Consider the following 27,739-nt stretch of genomic DNA (forward strand, 5'->3'; position numbering starts at 1 on the left):
AGCAAGGATGGAATGGGGTTGGCAGGGGTGAGGGGCCCTCAGGGGCAGCAAAGAGGGAGGCTGAGGCATTCCAGAGCCTCTAAGGTGAGAAGCAGATTGGGGAAGCTGGAGCAAGGCTGTCTCATGATTTCAGGAGAGAAAATCTCCCTCCCTGACTCCCCACCAACATTGCTCTAAACATCTTTCCCACTTGCTACAGGAATTCCACCAGGAGAAGGCATGGCTTTTCACCATGTGCTCAGAGCTAAGTCATCAGAGAAGAAATCCAGGACTGGAGAAGATTAGAGAAGGCGATGGGTATGCACTCAGGCAAGTCAAAGGCCTGAGTTTGAACTCCAGCTCTGCCACTCACGCAGTGAATGTTTTGAGCTCCCTAACCTCAGTTTCCTCATCTGTAAAATGGGGATATCACTTCTTACCATGCAGAGTGAAGAAGCTCTACTTTATGAAGAATGCCAACTAAAAAATACATAAGGGATGATGGAATTTAAAAAAATCTTCACTTGCAATTGATTTGGTCAAGGATTATCACCAATGGATGCTGAAACTATCAGGGAAAATGTTGCTGGGAAACAAGATGGTCTCAGAATCTTCAAGCATCAACTCCCACAGATGAGTCATGACCCACAAAAGGAAAAGGTAACTTTGTATGGGAGAGAGCTGGAGGAAACCACCTTAACCAGGTGATGAAATTGAGCATCGCAAGTAAAGCTGACAAACCGCAGTTCCTGACAGCACTCACAGAGAGGGGCGCACACCACCAAGCTGTCCTCTTGCCAAAACGTTTAATCAGAATCCAGTTATAAGGAAACAATCAGACAGCTCTCAGTTGAGAGGCATTCTTCAAGACACCCAGCCTGGACTCTTCAAAATATCAGTATTGTGAAAGCAAAGCAGGCAAGGAGACTATTCTAGAAGAGAGGGAGCTAGAGAGACGTATTCTTGAGTGGATCTTGGACCAGGGGAAAAAAAGCTATAAAGGATATTTTGAGGGGCAACTGGAGAAATTTGAATGGGGATTATGTATTAGACAATCTTGTGTCAATGTTAAATCTCTCCGATGTGATTATGGCCTTGTCGTTCTTTTGGAGAACATGTGATAAAGTATTTAAATGCCTCAGTGTCTACCGTGTCCTCACATGTGGATCAACAAAATAAATACGCATGTACTTATATATTTATTTATACATGTATTTAACTAGAGAGAGAGAAAATACGGCCAAATGCTTTTAAAAGAGGGTCTACCCACCTGGTGATTGACTCTGCAAGTCCTGATCCCCAGGGAAAGTAGTGGCCCTGAGCAGCTAAGGGTGGAGGGGCCCAAGGGCCTGTTTGGGAGCTGGTTTGGGGGCTGGAAAAGTGAAAGGCTCCGATATGAGTGGGAAGAGGCTGAAGGCAGTATAGGGTAGACAGAAGACAGGGTTTAGAGGCTAAGACCTGGGTCTGCAGTGAGTTACTTAACCATTTTGTGCCTCAGGTTCCCTCTCTGTATAAAGGGAAGAAAGGCGCCTGCCTCGTGAGGCCCAAGTGAGGAAACAGGTGAGAAATCCTTCGGTGGGCTGGAGCCTGCTGCTGTGGGTGTGGACACGCCTGTCACTACTCTGGGCCCAAGAACACACAGGAACAGGAACACGTTAAGACAGGCAGGGGTGTGGACCTCACTCTGCCTCCCTCCCCGGGCACCCCGTGTGGATCCCAGAAGGCTGAAGAGCCAGGGCAGGCAGGGCCAAGCCTTCTCTGCCGCCCTTTGTTCTGAAAGGGGCCTCCTCTCCCATCAGACCTCCAGCAGTAGCTGGTGGAAGACACACATTTGCACATCCCAAAGCATGCTGGGAAGGCAGAGGCCAGGGAGGGACTTGAGGCCAACGTGTCAGTGCCTGAAACCATTGCATGGCCTTGTGTCTTGTGTCTCTTATGGGACCACAAGTCCCTGAAGGCTCCTGCTCTGCCTTAGCTTGCCCCCACTCCACCCTGCATGGCTGGCTACAGGCTTGGGCCCTAGAAATACCTGTCATCTCCAGGAGGGCACCTGGGCTCTGGCCTGGTCCTACTTGGTGTGTAACCTTTGGTGGGTCATCTCCTTCCTCTGGGCCTCGGCTGACCCAGGATCCATACAATGGGACGATCCATCTCTCTGCTCCCTCCTTCCAAGGGGAGGCAACAGCGCAGAGGCAAGAAGTCATACTTTGCACGCATATGTGTGTCTGAGTCCTTTTGCTGTTTACCTGAAACTATCACAACATTGCTAATTGGCTGTGCCTCAATACAAAGTACATGTTTTTTAAAAAAGAACTCATCCTTTGGCGTTCATGCACTGTGTTCTAATCCTGATGCCATTGCTTGTCATTAGAAGCCTTCACCCCTCACAGCCTCTGTTACCTTGACCGTGAGAGGGGGGTGGTCATGTCCAACACCCAAGGTCATTGCTATAAAGTGAAACAAAATAGGTACCAAGAGCTGACATGTGGTTTATTGATTTATTGTCTCTCTCTCCCACTAGAGGTACAGCCCCACAAGGCAGGTACTTCGTCTCCTTCCCTTACACCCCAGCACCCCAGATGGTGCCTGGCGCTCAATGGGAGCTCCCTAAACCACCACTGACTGCCTGGATGGACAGAACGGGTGGTTGATACGTGATGCTCCCACTGTGGTTCTCAAATGTGCTGAGACATAAAGCATTCAAAGTTCATGATTGTTGAGAAAGGAAATTCGGGGAAGCAAGAAGTAATCTTCAGGGCTGGTCTGTCTGTCTGTCTGCTGGCCAGCAGAGGACACCAGAGAAGCTGGGTTTATCCAAACCAGGGACAGACATGATGTGCCCACAAGAGCCAGCAACATGCATGAGTGAGGTGTGTGTGCTGAGGTGTACTTGGCAAACTAGGGAACCCCCATGTATCCTGTCTAATGGGCTCCCTCTCTCCAGTAGACTGTGGGCAGGGTAGGAATGAAGGACCAGCATGCCAGTGCAGCTGATTTTACAAAAGCAGCCAGAAATCCAAAGGAAAACAAATCATTTGTAAAGGAAAAACACAGGGACTGCCCTGGCAGTCCAGTGGTTAAGACTCTGTGCTTCCAGTGCAGGGGGCAAGGGTTCGATCCCTGATGGGGGAACTAAGACCCCACAGGTTGTGCAGTGTGGCCAAAAAAAAGAAAAGAAAAATACAAACGAGAGCAAATAAAACCCATCTTTGGGCTGGGAGGGGCCCTCAGTACAGCCAAACCCTCTCAGGTGGCATGGGCAAAGGGAGGGAGGACCTGGTGGAGCCCCTGGAGTAGCCTCCATGGGGTCCTCAACTCTCCAGGCCCCTCAGGCAGTCCCAACCCCTGAGACACAGAAAATGCTGACATGCTGTCCAGATCCAAGAGGCAGGGTCACACAAGCCTGGGGAAGCAGCCACTTCCCTGGGTTCTTGGGCTCCGGGTGTATCCAGACTTTGGGGCTCCCAGGTCCAGGATAGATCAGCTCCCGTCACTTGGCCCATGTCGACGCTCAGGAAATATTCAGTGAAAGGACCTCTTCAGTGTGACTTCCAGCACAGCCCTCTATCTCTCGGCGGCATATGCAAAATGGGTCGTGATGTGGTCGCACCTACCTCGTAGGGATAATGGGGGATTGAGGGAGACTAGAGGGACCAAAGTCATTCCGGAGATCAAAAGTGCTTTACAAATGCCAAGTGTGGTCATCCTTGTTATCATTATTATCAGAAGCAGTTTGGACAGTTTTTCCAGAGCAGAAGAAGGGGCCTGGGACCTGGAAGAGCCGAGAATTTACAACAACTTCACAAGGAGGATCGGATGAAGCCCGTCGGAGTTCATGCTCAGAGAAGATGCTGCTCACCAGCTCCAGGACAGAGCCAGCCAAGGGACATGGAGTCCACCAGATCTCTTCCCTGGCCACCTGGTGTCCAGTTCGTGGGGACCCCAATCACACCAGCTGTATTTCCCCAGATATACACAGGCTTCCAGCAGAATACACAACCCCCACAGATGCTGCCCATAAAATATAGAAACTATATAAATAACATAAATATTCTGTCATATATATCTTAGCTATATAAATTATTTTCTTTTGCCCTAAAAACTCTATATATATGCGAGGTAGACAAAAAATACCCTGTGAATGTTTCCCTTAATGCTATAGAATGAGTGGTCAGTGGCCACTGGTCCCAGGGGCCCCAGTTGGGCTGAGATGGACCTTTAGGGGCAACTGGAAGAGAAAGGAGTGGGAGCAGGGAAGGAGGAGAGGAGAGACAGCTGGACAGCGAGGACCTGAGAGGCTGAGGGGCCCTGAACCGCATCATCCTAGGCTTGGTCAGTGTTACTGGCCAGCCGTGGCCTCAGTCCCTCAGGGTCTATCTACCCTTTATCTTCCTGCCACCCCTGCACTGCTGGCCGTGGGCCTGGGGTGCGAATGGCATGTCGGAGGATCAGGCCCCCTCTTCCTGCTGCCTCATGCCTCGGGCTGAGCCATGGCAGAGACAGAGCTGGGGTCTCAGAGGAGAAGGATGGACTGGGCAGGCAGAGAGAGAATTTTCATGCAATGGGGGTGTGGAGGGAACTGGGGAGACAGCCCTTTCTCCTTCTTCTCTTCCTCCCAAGATGCAGGCCTGCTGCTAGGGTCAGCGAAGTCACTCTCCGGAGAGGTCTCAGGTCAGTAGGGCTTCTCATCAGAGCCTCTGCAGCCAAAGATCCTTCCAGCATCCCTCAGGAGGCTGCGTGATCCACCGAAGACAGGGCAGGCCCTCGGAGATCACAGGGAGCCCCCAGGGGCTGCTTCCTGGGGCTTGCACAGACGGTTTCTCAGCACTTGGCTGATTCCGAAGTTTCCTGTCCCGGCAAAGGGTCAGCAACTCTGGGTTCAGGGAGAAAGGAAGCTGACAGAGGGCGCGGCAGGGCCAGCAGAGCAGCCAAGGGCGTCCCGAAGGAGGTCACTTCCTCCCGGCTGGCATTGGGCCCTGCTCTGGGAAAGCACACAGCTTCCAGTGAAGTGACCCCTGCAAGGTCTGCATCCTGATCCAGAGAGGTGTGTGCTGCTGAATGAGAGCCCTCAGCCTGGCAGGTCCCAGGGGCGTGCCTGCATGTTGGAGTGGGTAGTACCAGTTCCTCTCGCCTCCCTCCCGGGGCCTTAATAGGTAGCCCTGGAAATGTCCGCAGTATCAGAAGGAATTAGCAGCCACTTCTCTTCCTCAGGTAAGAGCCTAGGTGGGGGGGGCCCTTAGTAAATGAAAGGGGCCCCCAATGAGCCCAGCTTAGCAAACACTTCCCACGTTCATAACTCCCGCCCAAGCAAAAGCCTTAATTAGATGAGCAGCTGTAGGAGAAATGTAACTGAATCAAAACTCATAACCAACTCTCGTATATCATAAATGCCAGCTGTGCGGAACCTCACCACACAGGGTGACCCTGGCTACAGGGAGTTGACCCAAGTGGGCTCATGGGGAAGGGGGTGCTGAGAAACTGAGGGGGTCTCTGTCTCCCTGGGCAACCTCGGTGTACTATCTGAGCCTCACCCTGGGGACTGGCTCTTCTACTGGGCTCACGTCCACTGGTGTTTTTACTGAGCAGGGCTGGTTGGGTGTGGATTACTCAGCTCTCAAGGTGAGAATGAGGGATGGTGGAGGCATACTTTAAAAACCAAATCACAAGGATCCAGGGCACATATTTGACTCCTGCTTTCCTTTCTCCAGACCAGCAGCTCCTACCACCTGGCCTTTCCTCCCATCTCTAGCACAGCAAAGCTCCAGGGTAGGGAAATGAAGGTATATGACTCCCGGGGTTGACTATCACCTGGGTGGGGCCTGAGGGCTGACCTGACCCATCCCAGCCAGACTCCAACCTTAGCTTCCAGCTGATCCTGCCTCCCTGGGCCTTCTTGGCTGAGAAGATCACCTCCCAACCTCCGGCTGGCTTAAGGCCACTAATCCCAGGATTGGTGATGGCGAGATGTACTCTCTCTCCTCTCTAAAACCTCAGTCCTGCCCTCCTCTGGGTCTCCCTTAGTTCCCTCTACATCCTTTCCACTCTGCCTTCCTGCTCCAAGTCCTCAACCAGGCTGGGGACCCTCAGGTTCAGGGGCGGGGCTCTCCTTGCTGAGAGCTGAGAGAGGGGAAGACCGATGGGAGCCAATGGGGAGAGGCGCGTGAGTGCGCTGGCACGCACGTGGGTGATCATGCGCATGGCACGGGCTTCTGCCTGGGTCGGCGGGAGCGCGGTGGGAGGGGGAGCGGCTGGACAGCTGGGCGGCCTGGAGGTAGCCCGGTGCCATGGGAGGTCCTGGCAGCGCCTGGCTGGCACACTGGGCAGCGGGCCTAGTGCTTACAGGTGTAGACAAGCTCCTCCCGCACACACTGCTGGCACTCCACGTAGCAGCACCACTGCACCTGGCAGTGGCAGGAGAAGGCCGCCAGGCGGCTCTGGGTGTCGTAGCCCCGCCCGCAGCACAGGCTGCTGCAGCTGGCCTCGCGGGAGCACACCCTGCCCCCTGTACCAGGCGAGTACTTGCTGGGCCGGCAGAAACTGGGGGAGTCCTCCATGTAGACCAGGTCCCCGGGCCGCGGCGCCGGGCCCTGGGTGGGGCTGCCTGGTCTGGCCGGTGCCCACAGCTCCAAGCGGCCCAAGGCCTCATTGGTGGCACTGGACACCTTGACGGCTGAGTCGTAGCGCAGCTTCAGCACCTGGCCTGTCTCGCGGAACGGGGACAGCTGCTTCCAGCAGGTGCGCACGGCGCAGGAGCCAGACACGCCATGGCACTTACACGTGGTCCGGAGGCCACTCTTCACGGCCTGCGAGGAGAGGCAGGAGGGAGGCGTGGTCAGGGGCCTCCAGGCCGCAGCCCCCGGAGCACCAGCTGTGGCCAGGGAGCCACAGGAGGATGGGAGAGAGACAGGGGAGGTCCACATGGGGCGGGCAGCTAAAACTCAAGCTGGCCCACGTGGCGCATTAGTGCAAACTAGCTCTAGGCGCCCCTCCTCATGGGCAGAGACAGTCCTCACACTTTGGTGAGAGCAGCGGGGGCTGGATCTCACCCCCAGCACTTCCCCTGGCCCAGAGTTCCTGTGGAGCAGACAGCTTGCACAACTGAACACAGCAGCCCTGGTTTATACCAACTCAGTGATGAGAACACAGGACACAGAACTCAGTCTCTTAAAGAAATAGAGCCCGAGCTTCTCCCAGCTTCCCGGTCCCAACAGACCTGGATACTTTTTACCCTCCAGTCTTTCCACTGCTGTGTGACCTCAGCTAGGGCCCTTCCCCTCTCTGGGCCTTCTCTGTCTTCCCATATGTAAAAGGGAGGAGGGCCAGGGGTTGTACCAGATCAGTTTTCAAACAGCATTGGCTCCTAGGGCCTCCAGGAAGGGCAGTGCTTGGAATGGAGACCCTTCTCCAAACACGTTCCTGCCTCACCAAGCCAGGCTCCCACCTGCTGCCCATCAGCCTATGATGCCCAGGACTCTTCCCCACTGCCTGGTACTTGACAACCGTCCAGAGTAGATGCCCGAGGAACACTGATTGAAAGGATGAGGCTCATCCTGGACCGCCTCTGTGTGTGTCCTGTGGCGGGGGAGGGGGTGGGGTGGGGTAGGGGGGGTACTGGCCTCCTAGAGACCCGGCTCCCCGGCTCTGCACCCAGCGATGCACTCACCTTGATGCCCACGTGGGTGTTGTGGGCGTCTGTCCGCGCCCGCAGATCTTTGCTTCCTCTCTTGGGCCCCAGGAAGTTGTTCAGGAACTTGGTGCTATACTTGAGGTTGTCACCACACACGCCCCACTGCCAGGCCTGCCGGCTCTCGAGGCCCGGGGAGTCATCACAGGTGCACCGCTCCATGCGGCCAGCGCTGCAGGCCCGGGCCAGAGTGTGCGTGAGGGCGGCCGCGGACACTGCGTACAGGAAGGCCGTCTCCTTGAAACCTGGGCCGGGCCAAGGGGTAGGATTGGGAAGGAGGAGGAGAGTGGGCTCAGGGGCTGTGAGCTGCCCTCTGAGGATAGATGGGCTGGAGGGAGGGGCTGCTGTGGTGAATACGAGGGGCGTGTGACCCCGAGGACACAGTTCAGGGCACTTGCCCTGTCGCCCACCCCTTAAACTCAGGCTGCAAGTTGCTGTCTAAATGGAGCTTCCTGTTCCCTGCAGGGTGTGTGCCCAGGTTTTCAGGGCGGCAGGATGGGGGCTGCTTTTTCTACTGAACAGATGAAAACACAGATGCAGAGAAAAGTGACTTAGGCACCTGGTGAGCGCCAAAGCTGGGCTAAACCACTGATCTTGACTCCAAGGTGATGTGTGAGCAAGTTGGACCAACCTGTTTCTGAGCTGGGTTCATAAAAGCATCGTGGACTGGGGACAGGGGCCTGGGGAGCGGGAAAGGCAGCCCTCCTCCTCTAGGTTCTCCCCCCTACCCTCCTGCTCCAAGCCTCCTCCTCCCAGTTCTCCTCCCCACCCTCCTCCCTACCTCTCTTGAGCAGCCCCGTCCTCCCCTCCAGGCTGCAGTTCCAGCGCTCATGCCGGAACTGAAACTGGCACTCGAGCAGACTGAGGTGCGCGGCGTCCTGCAGGGTCTCAGCCAAGCCTGGCTCCCGCCGACAGAGCTGCTTCTGCCGGCGGGACAACTTTAGGAGGTCGCACTGCTTCAGGTGGGCCCCACCCTGTGCTGGGGCAGCGGTGCCCAGCCCAGGGAAGGGCGTCAGGACCTCCCGCCCGGTCAGTCTAAAGGGAGCAAGAGAAGGGAGACCAGTGACCCTTGGGGGTTGTGATTGAAGGTGAAAGATGACAATCCCTAAGGATGGGGGACAGGTGAAGGGAAGGGGGCCTTCTTGGGGGCTGGATTATTTGGCCTTCTGGGAGGGATGCTGACCCCATTTTACAGAGGAGGAAACCAAGGTGCTTGAAACAAGGGTGAGTGCAAGATTTCAAACTCAAGTTTTCTGGAAGCCAAAGTCTCTGCTCTTCTTATCCACCTTGTTTCCCAAACTTGCTGAATCAGAAAAATCATATGGCATGCTTACCTAAAATACAGATGACCAGGACTTTTCTGGTGATTCAGTGGCTAAGACCCCATGCTTCCAACACAGCGGGTATGGGTTCAATCCCTGGTTAGGAAACTATGATCCCACATGCCACATAGTGTGGCAAAAAAAAAACACCTTTTTGATTAGAAAAATTTTTTTCTTTTAAACTCCAAAAAATATACAGATGCCTAGGATCTATACTTAACAGTTCTGCTTCTCTTGGTCTAGAATAGGGCCTGGGAATCTGCACATTTACCACATTCCCTGGGCAGCATTGAGAATCAGGGCAGTTTGGGAAATACCGCATGTAGTTATTAGCTGCTTCCAGGAAGGGAGAGCCATGTTGCTAAGAGGGGGTGGCAGAAGGATGTAGCCACTGAGAAGGTGTCCGGCCAATGGCCCTGGCATCCCTCTCCCCCTTACATTAGGTAGCTGCCCAAGTAACACCAGGCCAACCTAACTTGTCTCTACAATCCCCATAGATTTTTAACCATCTGGCCACTCCACGTCTGCTACCAAGAGATACTTGGGGAATACCCGAATGGATGGAAGATTGGAAGGATGGAGAGATGAAGGAAGGGTGGGTGGATGGATGGACAGGTGGATGCAGATGAAGAAGCTGCACTTCCATCCGGCTACCAGCCCCTGACTTCTTCTGCTGTATCTGAAGTCCAGGGATGCTTGAGTCAGGCTGCCACGTTCCAGTGGCTTGACTGTCATTTCCTAGCTGTGTCATCCAGAAGGACTGATTTTTCTCCTCTGGGAAGTGGAAAGAGTCATCCTCTCCACCTCCTGCACTGCTGGGAGGATTGTATGAAAAGTTACTAACCACAGAGTCTTGGACTTGCTGTTTCACTTTCCCCCTGGCTGGAGTTTCTCAACTCTTTCCTCTTGCAAGATGTTTTACTCTCTAACCTGGCCAGAATCTTCCCATTGTCCAGATAACGAAACAAAGGTTTTAGGTTTTACAAAGAGGTGCTGACTAGCCCTCTTTTCACAGCAGATCAGCAGCAAGGTGAGGACTACTAATAGAGCTCACCTTCCTTCCCTCCGGAAGCGATCCATGAGATGTTTCTCCCAGTTCAAGTTATCTGCTGTTTCCTGGACCCTGGTGGCCCTTGGTGTGGGTGGGACATATACATCAATCTGGCAACCAGGATGCAGCCCCTTTCTGGAATATGCTGGCCTTATAACCATGGGAAAAGATCAAAGGTGGAAGCAGGTGCTGGCTCTTAAGCTCCTGCTTGGATGTGACACTTGGCATTCGTGCTCAAGCACCACCAGCCAAGGCAGGCCCTGTGGCCAGCCCTGAGTGCTCAGAGAAGCCCACATCCCACAGAACCAAGGGCATGGCTCTCCTGTTTGGAGCCACCTGCCCCAGCCAGGACATCTGGCTGGATGCCACACCCTGCCTGTCTGCCCCAGGGAGGGTGTGGGTCCTGGCCAGGCCCCAAGTGCCCCCAGAGAGTACCTGTAGATTCCAAATGCATCAGGTGCAGCCAACCCAGTATGGAGCATATCTCCGAAACTCCTGAGTAGAGACAGATGCTATCAGGCTCCTCCCGGCCCAGCCTGGCCCTGGGCTCCCCTCCCAGACAGGGTGAGGGCAGGGACCCGTTAATCATTAATCTGGGGGCAAATGGGTAAATTTCCAGTCCACCAGGTCTACACCCAAACCCCTCCCTGCAGTCTGGCAGGAAACCCTCCTTAGAGCTCGACCCTTGGCAGGTCCAGAGCAGAACCTGATGTCAACTCCAGCCCAGGAGGCCCCACCCTGACCAGCCTCCAGTGTGGAGGGCAGCTTGGGGGCTGCAGGAGCAAAGGGCACAGCAGCCATCTAGCCCCTCAAATGTCTTCCTCCCCACACCAGCGGCGGGTGTGAAGGACAATTTCTGCTCAGGCAGTTCTTGTGTTTCAGAAATTGGGACCTCCCTTGTAGTAGTGATGACAGGTAAGAGGACAAGCAGGGAATGCTGGGAATTTGGGGCCAACAGGGCTGCACATCCTTCAAGGTTTGTCTCAAATGACATTTGCATATTATTTTTATATCATTAGACCTATAATATATAATATATAACTTATATTCTACTACACAATATTATCTACTATGGTTTTGGGTTTTTTTGGCTGTGCTGCATGGCTTGTGGGATTTTAGTTTCCAGTCAGAGACTGAAGCTGGTCCTGACAGTGAAAATGCTGAGTCGTTATCCCTGGACCACCAGGGAATTCCCATATCTACCATATTTTGAGTGCTTATTACTAAGTCCCTTAAATTACTGTTGCAGACACTTGTTGGGTTGGCTGCCTACCTGGTCTTTCTCCCACCATGGTTACCCTGTCAGCCATTTTATACCATGTGACCTTGCTGCTCTGGCCTGTTGATTGGACCACTGAGGATCACATGACCCAAGCTGGGCCAATCCATTTTTTCTCTGGGAATTAGGAATTTGACTTAGAGCACTCAGTTGCTTTCTCTCTTTCGTTGGGTGACTGGGCTTGTAATTCAGGAGATACAGAGAAAGCTGATCCAAAGAGAGAGAAAAAGTGACTCAAACATAGAGAGAAAAGCAGAAGTAAAAATGGGAGGGAGAATTTCGGGAGCTTTTCAGTCCCTGGCGCCATAGTCTCCCTGTGGTCATCACTGTTCTTGCTTGAGACACTGCTGTCTATAGAACAACATCAAGGCTGGGAGTCAATTTGTCTAATTAAGGGTGTTGTCCCTGATCATCACCTCCTGACAGCTGTGGAGTACCACACTCCCTGGGCTGTCCTTGTGAGCTCGGCTCAGCAAACACCTTTTCCCCCACCAACAGTTCCTTGTTTTTTTTAATTTCATGTAATTGGCCCTGTGATTGATGGCCCCAGGAGTCCAGTATAAAGTCGGTTAATTTTATTAGCAGTAATGACACTTAGTAGCGATTAATGGTCAGGAAAGGCAGTCAACCGCACAGGAGCCTCAGGCCACACTGGGCTCTGGTCTGCCCAGGGTTGCTCTCAAAAAGTACCCCCTCACAGCCTCAGGGACCCCCTTAAGGGCCTAGGAAGACAGTTGAGAGACATACCACCCAGTTTCCCTTTTACTGGGTTGGCCAAAAAATTTGTTCAAGTTTTATTGTAAGATGTTATGGAAAAACCCGAACGATCTTTTTGGCCAACCCAATATTTGTTTTCTATGTTGCAGTCTGGGATCATTTTTCCTTTGAAGAAAGAGTACTGTGACATTAAACTTGGAAAATACTTCAACTGGTTTCCTTAAACTGTGCTAGTAAACGCTGTAACACATGCCCTACGGATGCCAAGGTATCTGCTAGAGATGGTTTCTTCTTGGACCTCAGGAGAATTATAGGTTTTGGAGGTTCCAGTCTGTTCCAGGGTCCATGGGCATGATCAGTTCTCCTTTAAGAAACCATCCTTTCTGGCACCCCAGGCCTGAGAACCCCATCCACCAGGCCCTTCTACAAAAATCTCCATCCCCCACATGTTAGTTGAGCTCCTTGAGATTCAGATGAAAAATCAGAGTTCAAGTAAGCATCAAGACAAAACCTGTGGTTGTAATGAAGACACTGCCCCCTGGTCAGGTCAGATGCTATCAACCAAGCAAGTGACCAGTGTTCAGAACTGAAGCACAGAGGATGGATAATCTGTGAACTTGCCAATTGCCCTTCCAGACTGAGGGACAAGAGTGCCTTCAGCCCTCTGCCTGACTCAAGTGCCCCTGAGCCACACAGGACAACCTCGCCTTCGTCGGTTGTACCTGCTTTGGCCCAGCTGGTCTGTCTCCCCCATTCCTGTTTCCTATTGGGCTCTTTCAGGCTGACTGCAGCCTCTCACGGCCCATTAGGAAAGCAGCGACCCCATGTGACCAGCTCCATTCTCCTCTCCTCTTTGTCCCCAGCCTGCGCCCCTCTGCCCTCTGCACCCTCCGCCAATGGCCCTTGGTGCTCAGGATGATAAGACCAGAAGTCCCCACTCACACACAATGAGATGCCATTGGCTTTGACCCCAGAAACTCTCCAGTCACTTCCCAGGCTACCTGTTTCCCTCCAAAGTGGGAAAAAGTCGAGGGTGCCCCTCAGGACTTCATCTCACATCCCACCTTCCCAAGCACCCCTTGCAATCACCCAGCCTTTCCCACCTCTGCCTTCTTTCGCCTTGTCCAAGGCTCACCCCATCCATAGTTTTGGCTAAAGCTGCTCCATCTAGGGCATTTCCCTGGGGGTCCAGTGGTTAAGAATCCACCTTCCAAAGCAGAGGATGTGGGTTCAATCCCTGGTCAGGGAGCTAGGATCCCACATGCTGCAGAGCAACTAAGCCCAGATGCCACAACTACTGAGCCACACTCTGGAGCCCACACACAGCAGCTAAGACCCGACATAGCCAAGTAAATAAATACATAATTATATTTTGTTTTTTAAAGCTGCTCCATCTGGGATGACCTTGAAGGAAGCAAAAGCAGGTTCTCCCAGGCTTTGGGGGAAGCATTGGTCTAGCATCAACAGGACCCCAGGGACCACCAAACCCATGAGCAGAACTAGAAGTTCCTCCTGGAATGATCACCCACAATCTCCTAGAGTGTGGGGACCCAAGGACCCTCAAGGCTGTTTAGCCCTGGGGAGTCTGGTCCCAGGTCTGCCCTCACTCACTGGTGACCCCAGGGATGTCCTCTCAGCCCCAAGCTCATTCTATACAACAAATACACCTTGTCTAGTGGGAGAGCCAGACCAGAGCCAGACTGCCTCGGCTCAAATCCCACCTTTACCTCTTACTAGCTGTGCCACCTTGGGCAAGGCGCTTCACCTCTCTGTGCCTCGCCTGTGACAGGCAGACATCACAGGACCTTTCATATGGTTGTTGTGAAGACTGGGGTTCCCCGGTGGCTCAGACAGTAAAGAATCCACCTGCAATGCAGGAGATCCAGGTTCCATACCTGTGTCAGGAAGATCCACTGGAGGAGGGCATGGTTACCCACTCCAGTACTCTTGCCTGGGGAATCCCATGGACAGAGGAGCCTGGCAGGCTACATCCATGGGGTCACAAAGTGTCAGACAGGACTGAGCAGCTAAGCATATTGTGAAGATTAAATGAATTAACATCTGTAAAGCTCTTAGAACAGTGCCTGGCACACGGCAAGCTCCAGGTCATTGGAGCTTACAAGAAGTGTAAGCTTACAAGAACTGTCATTTTTCTTTAAAAAAAAAAAAATGTATTTGGCTGTCCTGGGTCTTAGTTGTAGCACACAGGATCTTCAGCCCTTGTTGTGGCATGCGAGATCTAGTTCCCTGACCAGGGATTAAACCTGGCCCCCCTGCATTGGGAGCTCCAAGTCTCAGCCATCGACCATCAGGGAAGTCCCGTGTTACTCTTAAGCATCTGCTATGTGCCAGGTGCTGTGCTGGGTGCTGGGACATGCCGTCACAACCTCAAGGTTGTGAGGGACCCCAGACCCCAAGGGGGCAGGGGAAGGAGAAGGCTTTGAACCAGCCCAGCTCCTGGGGGAACCATCAGTAGCTGCTCAGGAACCGGATCAGATCTCCTAACACCATCAGGGTAAAAACCTGACCTCAGCCAGGCTCCTCCTGCCTGCAGTGGGAGGCCTGGGGTGGCGAGGGGGCAGGAGGAAGCTCTCAGGAGCTCGCTGGAGAAGGCCAAGCAGGGGGAGAGCATTTCCCATCACTGGAGGTGCCTGGCTCTGTTCTTCCAGCCTCCACCCCCATCCATGTTTCTGCTTGAGAGGGTCCGATGGTTCCAGAGGAGGCCACCCCTAGGATGTGGGTGGGTGAGCAGGTAGGTGCCACAGGACAAGACTGGCGGTTCCCAGGGTGCTGGGTAAGGGCAACCTGTCTGGACCCTTAGCTGGAGGGACCAGGAGGTGTGCCTGGCACCCGGGCCCGTGCCAACTGCAGGCAGTTACCTGGGAACCAGGAAAGCCTTGCCCTGCCTGGAGCATTGGACTTGGCCCTGAAAAACCCTATTAGATCCTCCTGATAACAGGTTTCCGCTGCAGGGCCATTTGCATGGTAAGTGGGCCTTTTGTGCTTTCATCTCAAATATCTCAGCCCACCTCTCCTGCCCTCACTAAGCCCCCCTAAACACACACACTCCCCACCCCAACCCACGCCCTCCACTCCCCACCTCTTCCCTGAACGGGAGAGTTAGTGAGGGCAGTGTCTGGGCCAGGAAGAGGGCACATGGCTCCAGGCAGTCCTTTTTCAGAACAGTGGGGAGGGGAACCCTCAACACCCCTGGCTCCTCTCCCCTCTGTCATCTGAGGGGCCCCCCGAGGTTTATGCTCCTGAGAAGCACCTCCCTCCCTCCATCCTTCACATTCCTTTCTCCTTGACAAGACTCACTGTCACCTCATACCTCCTCCAAGAAGATGTCCTTAGTGAGCAGCCTTAATGGCAAATTTGGCAGGTACCGTTTCCCACCTTTATTCCAAGTCCTGCTCCCCACTCCTTTCACTCACTCACTTATTTAAATTTCAATACTGAGCATCAGCTTCAGGCCAAAGAAAACCAAAAACCACCAGACTGCTCACTACATCCCTGTCTGGGTCGAAGCCTTCCTTTCCTCCCCAGCTCTCTGCCTCAGAACCTCGAGGACTGAATCAGTACACCTCCCCCCGCCCCACCCTGGAGCCCACCCCAGAGCCTCATCCCTCAGCCCACCCCTGGCTCAGAGAGAAAAGAGCCTGGCCCAGCTGTGGGTTTTGTCTCTCCAAGAACCGCTCCACTTCCTGTTTTCCAGGGGATGCCTGCGGAGGATGGCATCATGGACTATGTGCTCAGGAGCTAAGTGGGCAGCAAGCAGCCCGCCCAACCAGCTTGCTTTGCATCTCAACAATCTCGGATATTTAGAGCGTGGCTGGTGCAACATCTGTGGAGGAAATGCTTTCTGCTTCCTCCTCCTGTCTCCCTCCCACTGCACTCAGGCTCAGGCTGGAGATGAGGAGGGGGTCTTGGTCTTTGGCACGTACACTACAAATCAGGTGGCATGGTGGCTATGGAGGGGTGGCCTCCCAGCCCCACACAAGTCTGGGGTGATAAACATCTCCCCTCGTTCCCTGGCAGTGTCCAAACGTACATTATTTGAATCAGTACATTCCAGGACTCGGGAAACCCTTCAGGATCACCTAGTCCAGAAGTTTTGCCCTAATGCCTCCTGGAAGCTACCCCAGAACCTCCTGAGGGCAGGCAGGAAGGGCCAGAAGTTTACCAAGTCAATAGGTCTCTGTTTTGACTTCTCTGGTGCTCTGGAGTTTCATCTAAGGGTTTTTTTTGTCTCAGATGACCCTGAGTTAATGGCAAGCCTGGGTCTGCACCCCAGGTCTCCTGACTGCTTCTATCAAGACTGAGAGTTTCTGCTTTCCATTTTAATGTAATATTTCAGGGAAACAGAATCAGCCATCATCATAGCAAATGTCCAGGGTGATAGGAACACGAGATGGGTAGGACAGAAGGAATGGAAGCTTGGTCAGGTCTCCTCCTCAGGCCCCCTGGGCAGTTAAAGGGAGAGAAGGACCCTGGTTTAAAACTGAGTTTCTCTTCAACCAAGAGTCAAAAATAAAACTTAGAGAAGTGGACTGCCAATTCATACTAAAGTGTGACAGTCTGATATAATAAGGCTAGTGCCTGAGAACACTTTGCTAGATAAGAGAAGCTGAAAGGAGAGAGTCTGGGATCATGAAGAGAGAAAGGGGAAGCCTGGGGTGAGGAAGGGAAGGGGAAGGGAAAAGAGGGGCTGGAAGGCTTAAGATAAACTTCCCCAGCTTCTTGGGTTCACAGGCCCAGCCCTGAGCCAGCAGAGGAGTATTAACAGTTTGGAAGACACAGTGTGGCAACTGCAGAGAAAAGCAAGTAGTCACTGAGGCTGTATCACCATGGGGCAAGCAACACCCCCACCAGCTCTGCCCCAACCATGGGACCTGGCTCATGGGCTGGGTGACTTCTGCCAAGTTTTTTTAACCATGGTAAGCTGACCAACTAACCAGCTTGGCAGGCTCTTGGGTGGTCACCCTCCTCAATGAGGACAGGCAGGCTCAGGCGGGGCTGCAGGCCCTGAGAGCTTGGCCCCTGGTGAATGCCCCATGTGCAACTGCCTGTGATGAGGACAATTCCATTGTTCGCAGATGCTCCAGGAGATGTCCCAGGCTGCAGGTTCCATGCAGCTTCCATTTGTCTGCAGGCGGGACCCAGGAATGGCCCACGCCTCTCCAAACCCCTCCCCTCTAAAGATGGCAGGAACTTCCACCTCGTCAAGAAACCCTTCCCTGAATAGACCTGGTGAGGGCCAGAGTGGTCAGGACAGCCCCGGGGGATGGATGGAGTTGTAAAAAGCTTCCTTGGGGAAGAGAGCAGGGTCTTCCAGAGCAGGACCAGAGCAAGTTCCCGTGCTGGACTGTCCTGGATGCAGAGCCAATCAGGGCTGTAGCGAAGGGCCCCTCATCTCAGGCCAGGCTCTTGCTTGTCCTCCTGTCTTGGCTAAAGTAATCCAACCTCCATGCCTTTCTTCATGATATAACCGCTACCTAGGTTGCCTTCCCCAGTCCACAAAGCCCTCATGGATCCCCGGGACTCATAACCACAGCCTTTTTCAACACTTGACTCAAAAACGCAGGGAATGGGAAAGGCGATCCTGAGGCACCATCCAGCTTTAATAGGCTAAGATGTTTGTCTGCCTCTTCCAGAAGTCCTCCTTACTTGCCAGCCCCATCCCACTCTAACCATCCAACTTCTCTGACTTCTCTCAGTTTTTTGGGATTATAGCACCGTTAGTTCTGCATGACTCACACTTTTTTTTCCTTCTTCCTCAGGGCTGTAGAGAGAGTCTCTCCACGTAGCCTGTAACCCCCTTAGCAGAGGTCCTGGTTTCTCATCTCCAGAGGTCCCCCAGCCCCAGCCCAGCACCTGCTGACTGCATACATCCCTCAGAGGACCAAGCAGAGGGTATATGTCCAGGCTCTTCCTCAGCTTCTTCCCAGCCTTCCAGGCCCAAGTCACTGGCCTCCCTGCTGTCTCAGTCCCAGGCTGCAGGGGTCACCCAGTGATCCCCAATCCCACCATGAAATCTTCCCAAACTCAAGCCTTGCTCCAGAAGGGCGTGGCTCCGGTGGGCGTGGCTCCGGAAGGGAGTGGCTTTGAAGGAGCTGCCCTGTGGCCACACCCTCCCCAGCCCTCAGACAGGGAACTCGAGTGCGCTCTCGCCAGTACCAGATCTCCAGGCAGTCTGGTTTCAGTCAGTCAGACCCTGACTCCTCCGACTACCTCAGCCCCTCTGAACCTGTTTCGGGGGACAAGCTATGCTTGGTCAGCCAGAGCTTCCCTTGATACGCAGTGACAACTTGGCCCAGGTATTTCTTTAAAACTCAACCTGCACCTCCTCTCATGATGATGTTCTGGAAGTTTACTGCAGGTTCACAAAATTTCTTCCATGATTCAAGACTCTAGGATGCTCAGACAACTACAGTTTTTTTGGTATGGTTCTGGTGAACTCATGTGGCAGCAAGACTTGACCTAAACTGACATGAGAATACTCATGGTCTTTATCTCAACGCGTAGATGTTTTTCTGCAAAAATAATCATGTCTGATTACTGGCTGCTGCTCTCCACATTGCTAAGGATGTTATGTGATACATGGTATACATATTATCTTTTAATATAAAAATAATATAATACACATCTGGCCTCAAAGGGATGGTCACTATGGGGAAAGTGGAGCTTCTCTGCTCTTACCCTTAAATTAGACTCTTTGGAATTTCAAGGACTGACTGAATATGGTGGTTTGATTTTCTCTTGGCTCTTTGAAAGTCTCCCAGTGAGAGAGTCTGGGCTTGAAGTGTCTGGCCCCCACCCCAGCTCATCTCTGCTGCCCCCAGGATTCCCACGGAAGGTCAGGTGTGGCTGACTTCCAGAGTCTGACGGGGGCTTACCACTTTGCTTCCTGTTCCTGTCCAGACAGAGGCCAGGTCATGGCCAGGCAGCTTATGCTGAGAGGGCCATGCAGAAATAGCCAACAGACAGGGCAGAGAGGGAGGTTCAGGGGGCAAGGAAGGGTCAGCAGAAAGGAAAGGGGGACTACCCACCCCGACGCTCACTATGGACCAGGAGGCAATGCTAGGGATTGTGGGGGGAGCTGACCAACAATGGAGTCCCAAGACTTCTGCTTTAAGGATGCTATGCATGAATCTGAAACATGAGCACATAAAAAATTAGGTAACATACCTAGAGTTGAAGACATGTACTGCCAGAGATACCTATGACATATGCCAAGTGAAAGAGGCTACAGGGTAGAGGACTCAGGTCAGAGCTGCCCAGGTCTCAGCTGGGCATCAGCAGGAGAGAGGGATGAAGAAGTTGGCTCCGGATTCTAATAGATTAGAATTCAAGTCTAGGTGCAGCCCGTCAGGAACTCTGTGACTTTGGGCAAGGCACTTGGCCTGTCTGAGCTTTTCCCCCCTATTCACCTCTAAAGGGAGAGAATTCCACCATCACCTACCTCCTGGGATGTCATTTGGTTAAATGAGGTTATGCACATAAAGGGAATAGGAAGGATTCAAATTATACAATGATTGGGATAAAAGAGGAAGAGAGGAAGCAACAAATGTCAAAAAGATGCTCCTCTACTTGGGATTCTCTAGGACAGACCACTGGATTTCTTGGACTCCATATATGTGGATAGCATTTCAGCACTTATATACACAAAACCCTCATTAACAACCCTACGAGGTAAGGATTAGCCATTTTATAGATGGGAAAACTGAGGTCAGAGCAGCCCACTGACTTGCCCTGGGTCACCGTTAGTAAGTGGTTGGCGGGAGGATTTGCGCTCTATCTGTGGGATTCCAAGTCCAGTGCTCCTTACACTAAAGCAGGGCCTTAGGCTGTGTCCCATCCTGCTTAGGCTGATACCAAAGTGAGGGTGATGCTCACGGCACCTGGCCCACCTCCTCCTGAGCCCAACTTCTACCTGAGCACACAAGCCTAAAGGCACCAGGACCTCTTTTCTTAGGAGATTCCAGCCCAGGAGTCCCTCCCCAACCCTTGCTTCTCTTTCCTCTGTTTCCCTCCGTCAGCCTCAGAAACTTCACCACCATCCATGGAGGAGGCTGGTTTGACCTCAACTCTAGAGCCCAGCTTCTCAAGAGTTAGTGTTGAGCTAGAGACAAGCTAGTCTAAATTCCTTTCCCAAATTCAATGATTCTTATCAGTGATGTTTGGCTTGCAATCTACCACCCCAAAGCAGTAAAATTTCTTCCTTTCTTCTCTCTAACCCTGTTTTTCTCAGAACCCAGTCAATTCCTAGCACTGTTCAAAAAAAATCCAAATACATAAAACACTTAGGAAAATTTTTTTAAATGTTTGTAAGATCCATACACTGAAAATTACAAAACACTACTGAAAGAAATTTTAAAAGCTCCCCTAAGAGAGATATGGCCAGTTTATAAACCAATAGACTCAATATTGTCAGAAGGCAAATTGACTTACAGATTCAGTGCAATCCCCAGCAAAATCCTAGCAGGCCTTCCTACAGATATCAATAAGCTGATACTAAAAGTTATGTGGAAACATAGAGGATCTAGAATGGCCAAAACAATTTTGAAAAAGGACAGAATGTATAGTACTTGGTTTCAAGATTTACCACACAGTGGCAGTAATCGAGACTGTGGTACTGGCCCAAAGATAAGCTTTGTTGTTGGTGTTCAGTTGCAAAGTCATGTCCAACTCTTTGCAACCCCATGGACTGCAGCAGGCCAGGCTTCCCGGTCCTCCACTATCTCCTGGAGTTTGCTCAAGTTCATGCCCATAAGCTTACCAAATCGAACAGAGAGTCCAGAAATAAGCCCTCATATATTGGGTCAATTGATTCACAATAAAGATGACAATAAAGAAAGGATCACCTTTTTGACAAATGGTGCTATAACAAGTTGATATCTACATTTATCTATATTTACTGAAAACAGTAAACTTCAATTCTTACCTCACACCATCCATATAAGATAACCCTCCAACAATCATAGACCTAAGTGTAAGGGCTAAACTGTGAAGTTTCTAGAAGAAAACAGGACAAAATCTTTGCAACCTCTAATGGACAGAAATTTCTTGAATGGGAGAAACAAAAAGCACAGACCATACAAAGAAAAGTTCAAAAATTGTACTTCATCACAATTAAAAACTTCTGTTCCAGGATTTCCCTGGTGGTCCAGTGGTTGAAACTCTGTGCTCCCCATGTAGGGGGTACAGGTTCAGTCACTAGTCAGGGAAGATCCCACATGCTGCATGGCGTGGCCAAAACATGAATAAATAAAATTCCTCTGTCTAGAAAGAGTTTTTAAAAAATCGTGTTCTTTGCAAGGTAACAATAAGAAAAATGAAGAGGCAAGCTACAGACAGGGATAAAATATTGCCAATAAATTCTGATAAAGGACTTAAATCCAAAATATGTAAAGAACCCTTACAACTCAATAATAAGAAGACAAATAACTCAGTGAAAAAGATATTCAAATGATGAAAGTGCACATAGAAAATGTTCAGCACAGTATTCATTGGTGGAAAAATGCAAATTAAAATCACAATGAGACCAAAACTAAGACTGACAACAGAAAAGAATATGGAGCAACTAGAACTCTCATACATTACTGTGTAAAGTGGTACAACCACTTTGGAACGCTATTCCACAGTTTCTTATAAAGTTAAATATATATACCATAAGATCCAGAAATCTAGTCCTAGATGTATATCCAAGAGAAATAAAAACATCTGTCCACCAAAAGGGATGTACACGAATGTTCACAGCAGCTTTATTTGGAAGAGCCCCAAACTGGAAACAATCCAAATGTCCATCAACTGGTGAATGAATAAACAAATTGTGGTACACCCAAACAATAGAATACTACTTAGCAAGGAAAAAGGGAAAGTGCTACTGATACATACCACCATGTGGATAATCTCAAAAACATTATTTTGCACAAAACAATTCAGACTCAAAAGGCTATATACTCTATGATTCCATTTATATGAAATTCTACAATGGGCAAAACTGTCTCAAGCAACAGAAAGCAGGGAAGTGGTGACCTGAGGCTGGTGGGGGAGTACTGACTTCAAACACACACGAGGAGTCCTTTGCGATGATGGTACAGTTCCATACAGTAATTGAGGCGGTGCTTACACAGAGGCATACATTCGTTAAAACCCAAATCGTGCACTTAGAATGCATGCATTTCATTGTGTGTGTGATGTTGGTTTTGAAAAAAATTAAGGTCGTACCTGGCTTCTGCACAATGACACCTCTACAACCCAAGAAGATAATGAGAATCCCAGCAGCCACCAAGAGTGAGCCCCTACTGAGCGCTTAGTATGTGCCAGGCACCCTGTCAGGCCCTTTCATTCATTGTCTCAAGCCTCACACCAGCCTTTAAGATGGGTATTATCATCACCCAAAGCTCAGAAAGGTGAAGACATGTGCCTGAGGTCACACAGCTGGCAAGAGGCAAAGATTAGTGATCAGTGTTAGTTGCTCAATCATGTCTGACTCTTTTCCACCCCATGGAATATAGCCCCCCAGGCTCCTCTGTCCATGGGATTCCCCAGGCAAGGATAGTGGAGTGGGTTGCCATTTCCTTCTCCAAGGGATCTTCCTGAGCCAGGAATCAAACCCAGGTCTCCTGCATTCTAAGTGGATTCTTTACCATCTGAGCTATTACTTAAGACTGTGCTTTCCCAAACCCATCTGTACCATCCTTAGACAGGAAAGAAACACAAACACTGCAGAGGCCACACGTGTGCAAAGCACCACCAGAGTCAACTACAATTTTAACACTTGCATCCACATTAACTATTTCTGGACACAAAATTCATGACTTAAAGACTGAATTGGATGACAAGGCTTATCATATTCTCAGCTCATCACATAATACAGTGAGTATGCATTTATAAAACACCACAGAAGTTAATATTTTCAGAATTCCCAAGCCAACTGAGCCAAAACATGAACTCTTGAGCAATCCTAGATGTCCAAGCCAGAGCGGTCTGGTTAGGAAACCTTAGGCCCTCCAGATGCTAAAGACCTTGGAGGCAAGTGACTTGATCATGGACAGCACAGAGGAGTGGTCTGGAGTTAGGACAAACCTTTCTACCTCCCATCTCACTGTCATCATGCCATCTATGGAAGCCTACCTGATACCTGAGCAGAGTTCATTGCATCCTATCCCACTGTTGAGGACAGAGGAGAATGTTGGGGCCCCACCCAACCCACAACAGCCAAGAGCGTCTAACAGAGTTAACCAAATAGGAGAGGGAGGCAACCCTCTCCCCACTTCACCCTCTGCAGCTCCTTTAAAGCTGTGGCTCTCCTGGATGACCACATGATATTAGCTCTGGTAGCTAATGCTCTCTGTCAAATGAAGAGCCCAGACTGGCAGCAGGACCTGATTTCTATACTGCCTCTCCCACTAGCTTGCTGTGTGACACAGAGTGAGTCATTGAAACTTTCTCACCCTCAGTTTCCTTTTGAAAACTATTTACATCCATCCTGTATACCTCAAGAATGGGTCTGAGGATCAGATGACGGAGGGGCTGAATAAGAAAATTACTGTAATACTAATGATAGTAATACTATCAGCAACACCAGAATTAGGTGCCAGACTCATGCAAAAGCACCAGAAGCAGTTGCTGGCTCACTGACTTGGGGATGATGGTCCCTTCATCTGAAAAATAGGAATAATACATGACCTGCTTGAAGCAGGGAGTTAGACCAGAGAAACTTTGGGGGTCACTTCCAACTCTTAAGTCTGATTTGATGATTTTAAAAATCCTAAGAAGATTGGCCTTACCTGTTCTCCTGATGTTTGAATTTTATCAGGATGACAAGACACTTGATCTTATGGTCAGAAATGAGATTTCAAATGCAAATAATCTGGAGAAGGGAGAAGCACATTATCTCTTATTCTTACTACAGTGTGAATGACTGATATAGATTCCTTCCAGAGAGCAAATTCAAACAGTAGGATGGAAAACCTGGCCTGACTGAGTCACAACAGGGCTTCCTCAGGGAGAATTTAGGCTCATTCCTGTCTGTTCTCTGAGACCAAACACATAACAGCACGAAGCCCCAGTTTTATCTTAATCTCTGAGAATGTGTCTTCCTCCCCAGACTGGGGTTATGGTGGCTTGAGTACATTTTGCCAGCTATGTCCAGTGGAGATCACAACTTGGAAGAGGGACTCACACTCATATGATCCATCTCAGCCCTAGTTCATGCTCAATCTATGATTTCCCTTTTCGTTTCCAAGACTGCCCCATTGCTTACAGCCCTCAAATTCTAACCCTGGGCACTGCCATAAACTCCTCTCCCTTCCAACCACACCAGTTTGGGTGGTCTCAGCTTCCTGGAGCCCCTCTCCTCCCATCTCACCTGGCCCTTGCCCCGTCCTCAACCCTTGAGCCCAAGCAAACAAAAGGATTGTGAAAATGAGCTGATATCCAAGAGGCTGCAGGCACCATTTGTCCATCACCCCACTCCATTCCAGCTCAGAAACCCCTGTCAGGGCTGAAATATCAAGACACTCTACCTCATCTCCTTAATAATTAGTAGCATTAGTTGTGTGTTTACTATATGCTATACCCTGTTCAGGCTTCCCTGGTGGCAAAAGAATCTGCCTGCAACGCAGGAGACCCTGGGTCAGGGTCTAAACAACAACAAAGACCTTGTTCTAAGTGCTTTACATGTACTAACTCACATGATTTGCTGTTGTTTAGTCACTAAGTTGTGTCTGACTGCTTTGTGACTTTAGGGACTATGACCCACCAGGTTCCTTTGTCCACGGAATTTCCCAAGCAAGAACACTGGGGTGGGTTGCTACTATCTTCTCCAGGGGATCAGATGGATTCTTTACTACTGAGCCCCCAGGGAAGCCCGACTCACATGATACTCATATGAAATAAGCACTATTATCCTCATTTTACAGATAAGAAACTGAGGTACAGAGGGGTTAAGTGATTTGGCCAAACTCACACAGTTAGCAAGTAGATGGATCGGGGATTGAACCCAGAGACTGTGCCTGACCATGTTATCCTGTCTGCTGAGGCAGCAACAGTGCCTTTCCAAGCCTGAAATCATTGGGAAACAAAATGAATGTGCAGTGCCCTTGACAGAGAGCAGATAGAGGGGCTCAGTCACACCAAGTTCAGCCCCTTCTTTGTACAAAAGGGGACACTGAGGCCAGAGACTGAGTGGTCTTCCCAGCAAGCTGAGCCCAGAGCCCCAGGGTCTGGGCTGACATTACTCCCACCCCACCCCCTATATATTTCAAGAGAGGCCATTGCCCACAGCCAAGGCATGTTTTAACCAGGGGTCATGACCTGGAAATTAGCCCACAGCCCTATTCCTGTGAGGGACCTCTCAGACCTTCTCTGACCCTTATTTGCCCCTCCCTGCCAGGTCCATAAGACCAGTCTCTGGCAGGTCACTTGCTTGGTGGTTTATGTTTTTTGGGTTTTGTTGGCTTGCTTGCTTTTGCCTTTGCTTGGGTCAGACTGTAAGCCTCACCTTGATTTGAGTGAGGATCACAAAAAGTGCCATGATTTAAAGAAACAGACTGTATATATTTAGAGCAGACTTTGGGGGGAGGTCAGGAAAGTCCCTTCGCATCCACGACCCCAACTCCTCTACCAAGTCCCTGCAATTCAGGTTCAGAGAAGGAGGGTCAGTTACCCTGTAACTTGCTCTCCAAACACTGCCCGGTCCCACCCATTCTCTCCCCAGATGTCACCCTCAGCTCGGAGCTTCCTTTTCCAATCATATACACCACCTCCCCCTTACTCTCTTCGTCATTCTCCTGAGAATTCACCTGATGCCAGGTCTGAGATTTGGTTGGATTTCCCCCACAGACGGTTCCCTCCTACTCTCCGCACGGTCTGAAGGTTCCTCCATCCCTTTTGGATCAGCGCGATCCCCTCCCCCGAACATCCCACCCTACCCATCCATCCAGTCCTCCGGGTCTCAGCTCCGCAGGGCTAAGGCAGAAGGTGTGAAGGGAGCCCCAGGCAAGGGTTGGTGGCTGGACAGAGCCCAGGATGGGGACGGACAGGGCACAAGTGAGGATCGGAGAGGACGTCCGAGCGCGGGAGGGACTCCTTGGACGGGCAGGGACAGGGCGCGCTGGGGCGCACAGGCACCAGGTCCGAGACGCCTGCAGAGTCCCGGAGCTTGAACCGGGATCCGAGATCCGGCTTAGTGGGCAGGACGAGGTCTCGGACAGGACTGGGTGAGAAAAGCGGAGGTGAAGGGGACCAGAGTTCGGACGCTGGAAGGTGCAATCCGGGACCAGTCCGGGAAGCCAGAGGAGTTCTGGGCACTAACTCCCACCCCGAGATGGGGTTGGGTGCTAAGGTCTGAGTTCGAGATCCCGCCAGGGCCGGGGCCAGCGGAAGGGAAAAGTTGGCCTTGTTGAAGCGGGAGGAGGGGGAGGCAGGCGGGCCGGGGCGCGGCGGGCACTGACCCGAAGTAGGCGGCGGCGGCGGCGGCGGGCAGCGCCAGCAGGCAGAGCGCGGCCAGGGCCAGCGCGGGCGGGGGGCGCATGATGCCGGCGGCGCGGAGCCCAGTCGCATCTCCTCGCGCCGCGCAGCGCTCGCAGCGCAGCCACCAGCCGCCCGCAGGGCTTTAAACCCAAGCTGGGCGGAGCGGGGAGGCGGAGAGGGAGCAGCGCTGGCGGCACCCGTCCCCGAGCGGCGAGCCCCCCGCCTCATTGGCCCTGCAGACTTGCCCCGCCCCCCGGGGGTGGGGCCACCTCTCCAGGTCCGCCCCCGCCCCGCCTCCCGGCCCCCCGCCCACCCTCCCCAGGTGAGAGCTCACCTGACGTAGGGCTTGTCTGGGGACTGGGCGGTTGAAGGACCCGGGGACTGGAGAGGCAAGGATGGGGATACGTAGCAGGGACCAGGGAGCTTTTGCCTCTCAGGGAGGGGTGGAGGTACCCGCAGGAAGGTACCCGCAGGAAGGGGTAAAAGGAGAGAGGCTCCTGGAGTCTGAGAAGCCGTGTGTCATCCACTCTCCGGCCGGTTGGTGCGGGCCCGTACCCGCAGGAAGGTACCCGCAGGAGGTACCCGCAGGAAGGGGCAAAAGGAGAGAGGCTCCTGGAGTCTGAGAAGTCGTGTCTCATCCACCCTCCAGCCGGTTGGTGCGGGCCCCTCTGCCCCAGCTCCGCGACACTGAAGGAGGGCCGGCTGTGGACACAGGAAAAATGCAAAGGGTGTCCTGGGACGGGGATACCCACGGTCAGAGAGGAAGCGGGATAGGGGAGCCCAGTTTCTCAACTAGAGTCTGTCGGGGAGGAGGCCTCACTGAGCATTAGCTGATGTTCATGGAACAAAAATCCAAGTTCTCTGGTCAGTGGGGAGGGCAAAGCCTGGGACGGGGTGGGAAGGAACTTACTTCCCAAAGTGGATAGACCCCAGAACTTCTGTCAGACAGGATGGATATGTTCAGTGTTGGGTCATAAAGCTCTGCCCTGCTTATTCTTTTTTTTTTTTAAGTCTAACCCCAATTCCTGCAGTGAAAGTGCAGTGACCAAGGCAATAGGCAGCTCCAATCTGGGAGGGAGGCACACAACAAACCACCCCATCAAGGTTTAATATGTTTTTGAGAGTATTGAATACTGGGTCAAATCGAGCAAAACAAAACATAACTCACACTGAGTGTCAAGATCTGAATGTAAAGTTTCCAAAAAATAACCATGTATGCAGAACAT

The 27,739-nt window shown here is 51.7% G+C and overlaps 1 protein-coding gene across 1 annotated transcript; it reads right to left on the minus strand.

Annotated features, from left to right (window-relative positions):
* Nucleotides 1–2,463: 2,463 nt before the first annotated feature.
* Nucleotides 2,464–26,672, minus strand: WNT9B (Wnt family member 9B). The gene is made up of 5 exons (XM_069543692.1): nucleotides 26,495–26,672; nucleotides 8,445–8,698; nucleotides 7,643–7,908; nucleotides 6,320–6,782; nucleotides 2,464–3,751 (listed from the first exon to the last, which is right to left on the minus strand). The coding sequence occupies exons 1-5, from the start codon at nucleotides 26,572–26,574 to the stop codon at nucleotides 3,702–3,704; spliced, it is 1,113 nt and encodes a 370-aa protein (XP_069399793.1). The 5' UTR covers nucleotides 26,575–26,672; the 3' UTR covers nucleotides 2,464–3,701.
* Nucleotides 26,673–27,739: the final 1,067 nt, after the last annotated feature.

The sequence above is a fragment of the Ovis canadensis genome, chromosome 11 (assembly GCF_042477335.2).
Source record: "Ovis canadensis isolate MfBH-ARS-UI-01 breed Bighorn chromosome 11, ARS-UI_OviCan_v2, whole genome shotgun sequence".
Classification (NCBI taxonomy): Eukaryota; Metazoa; Chordata; class Mammalia; order Artiodactyla; family Bovidae; genus Ovis; species Ovis canadensis.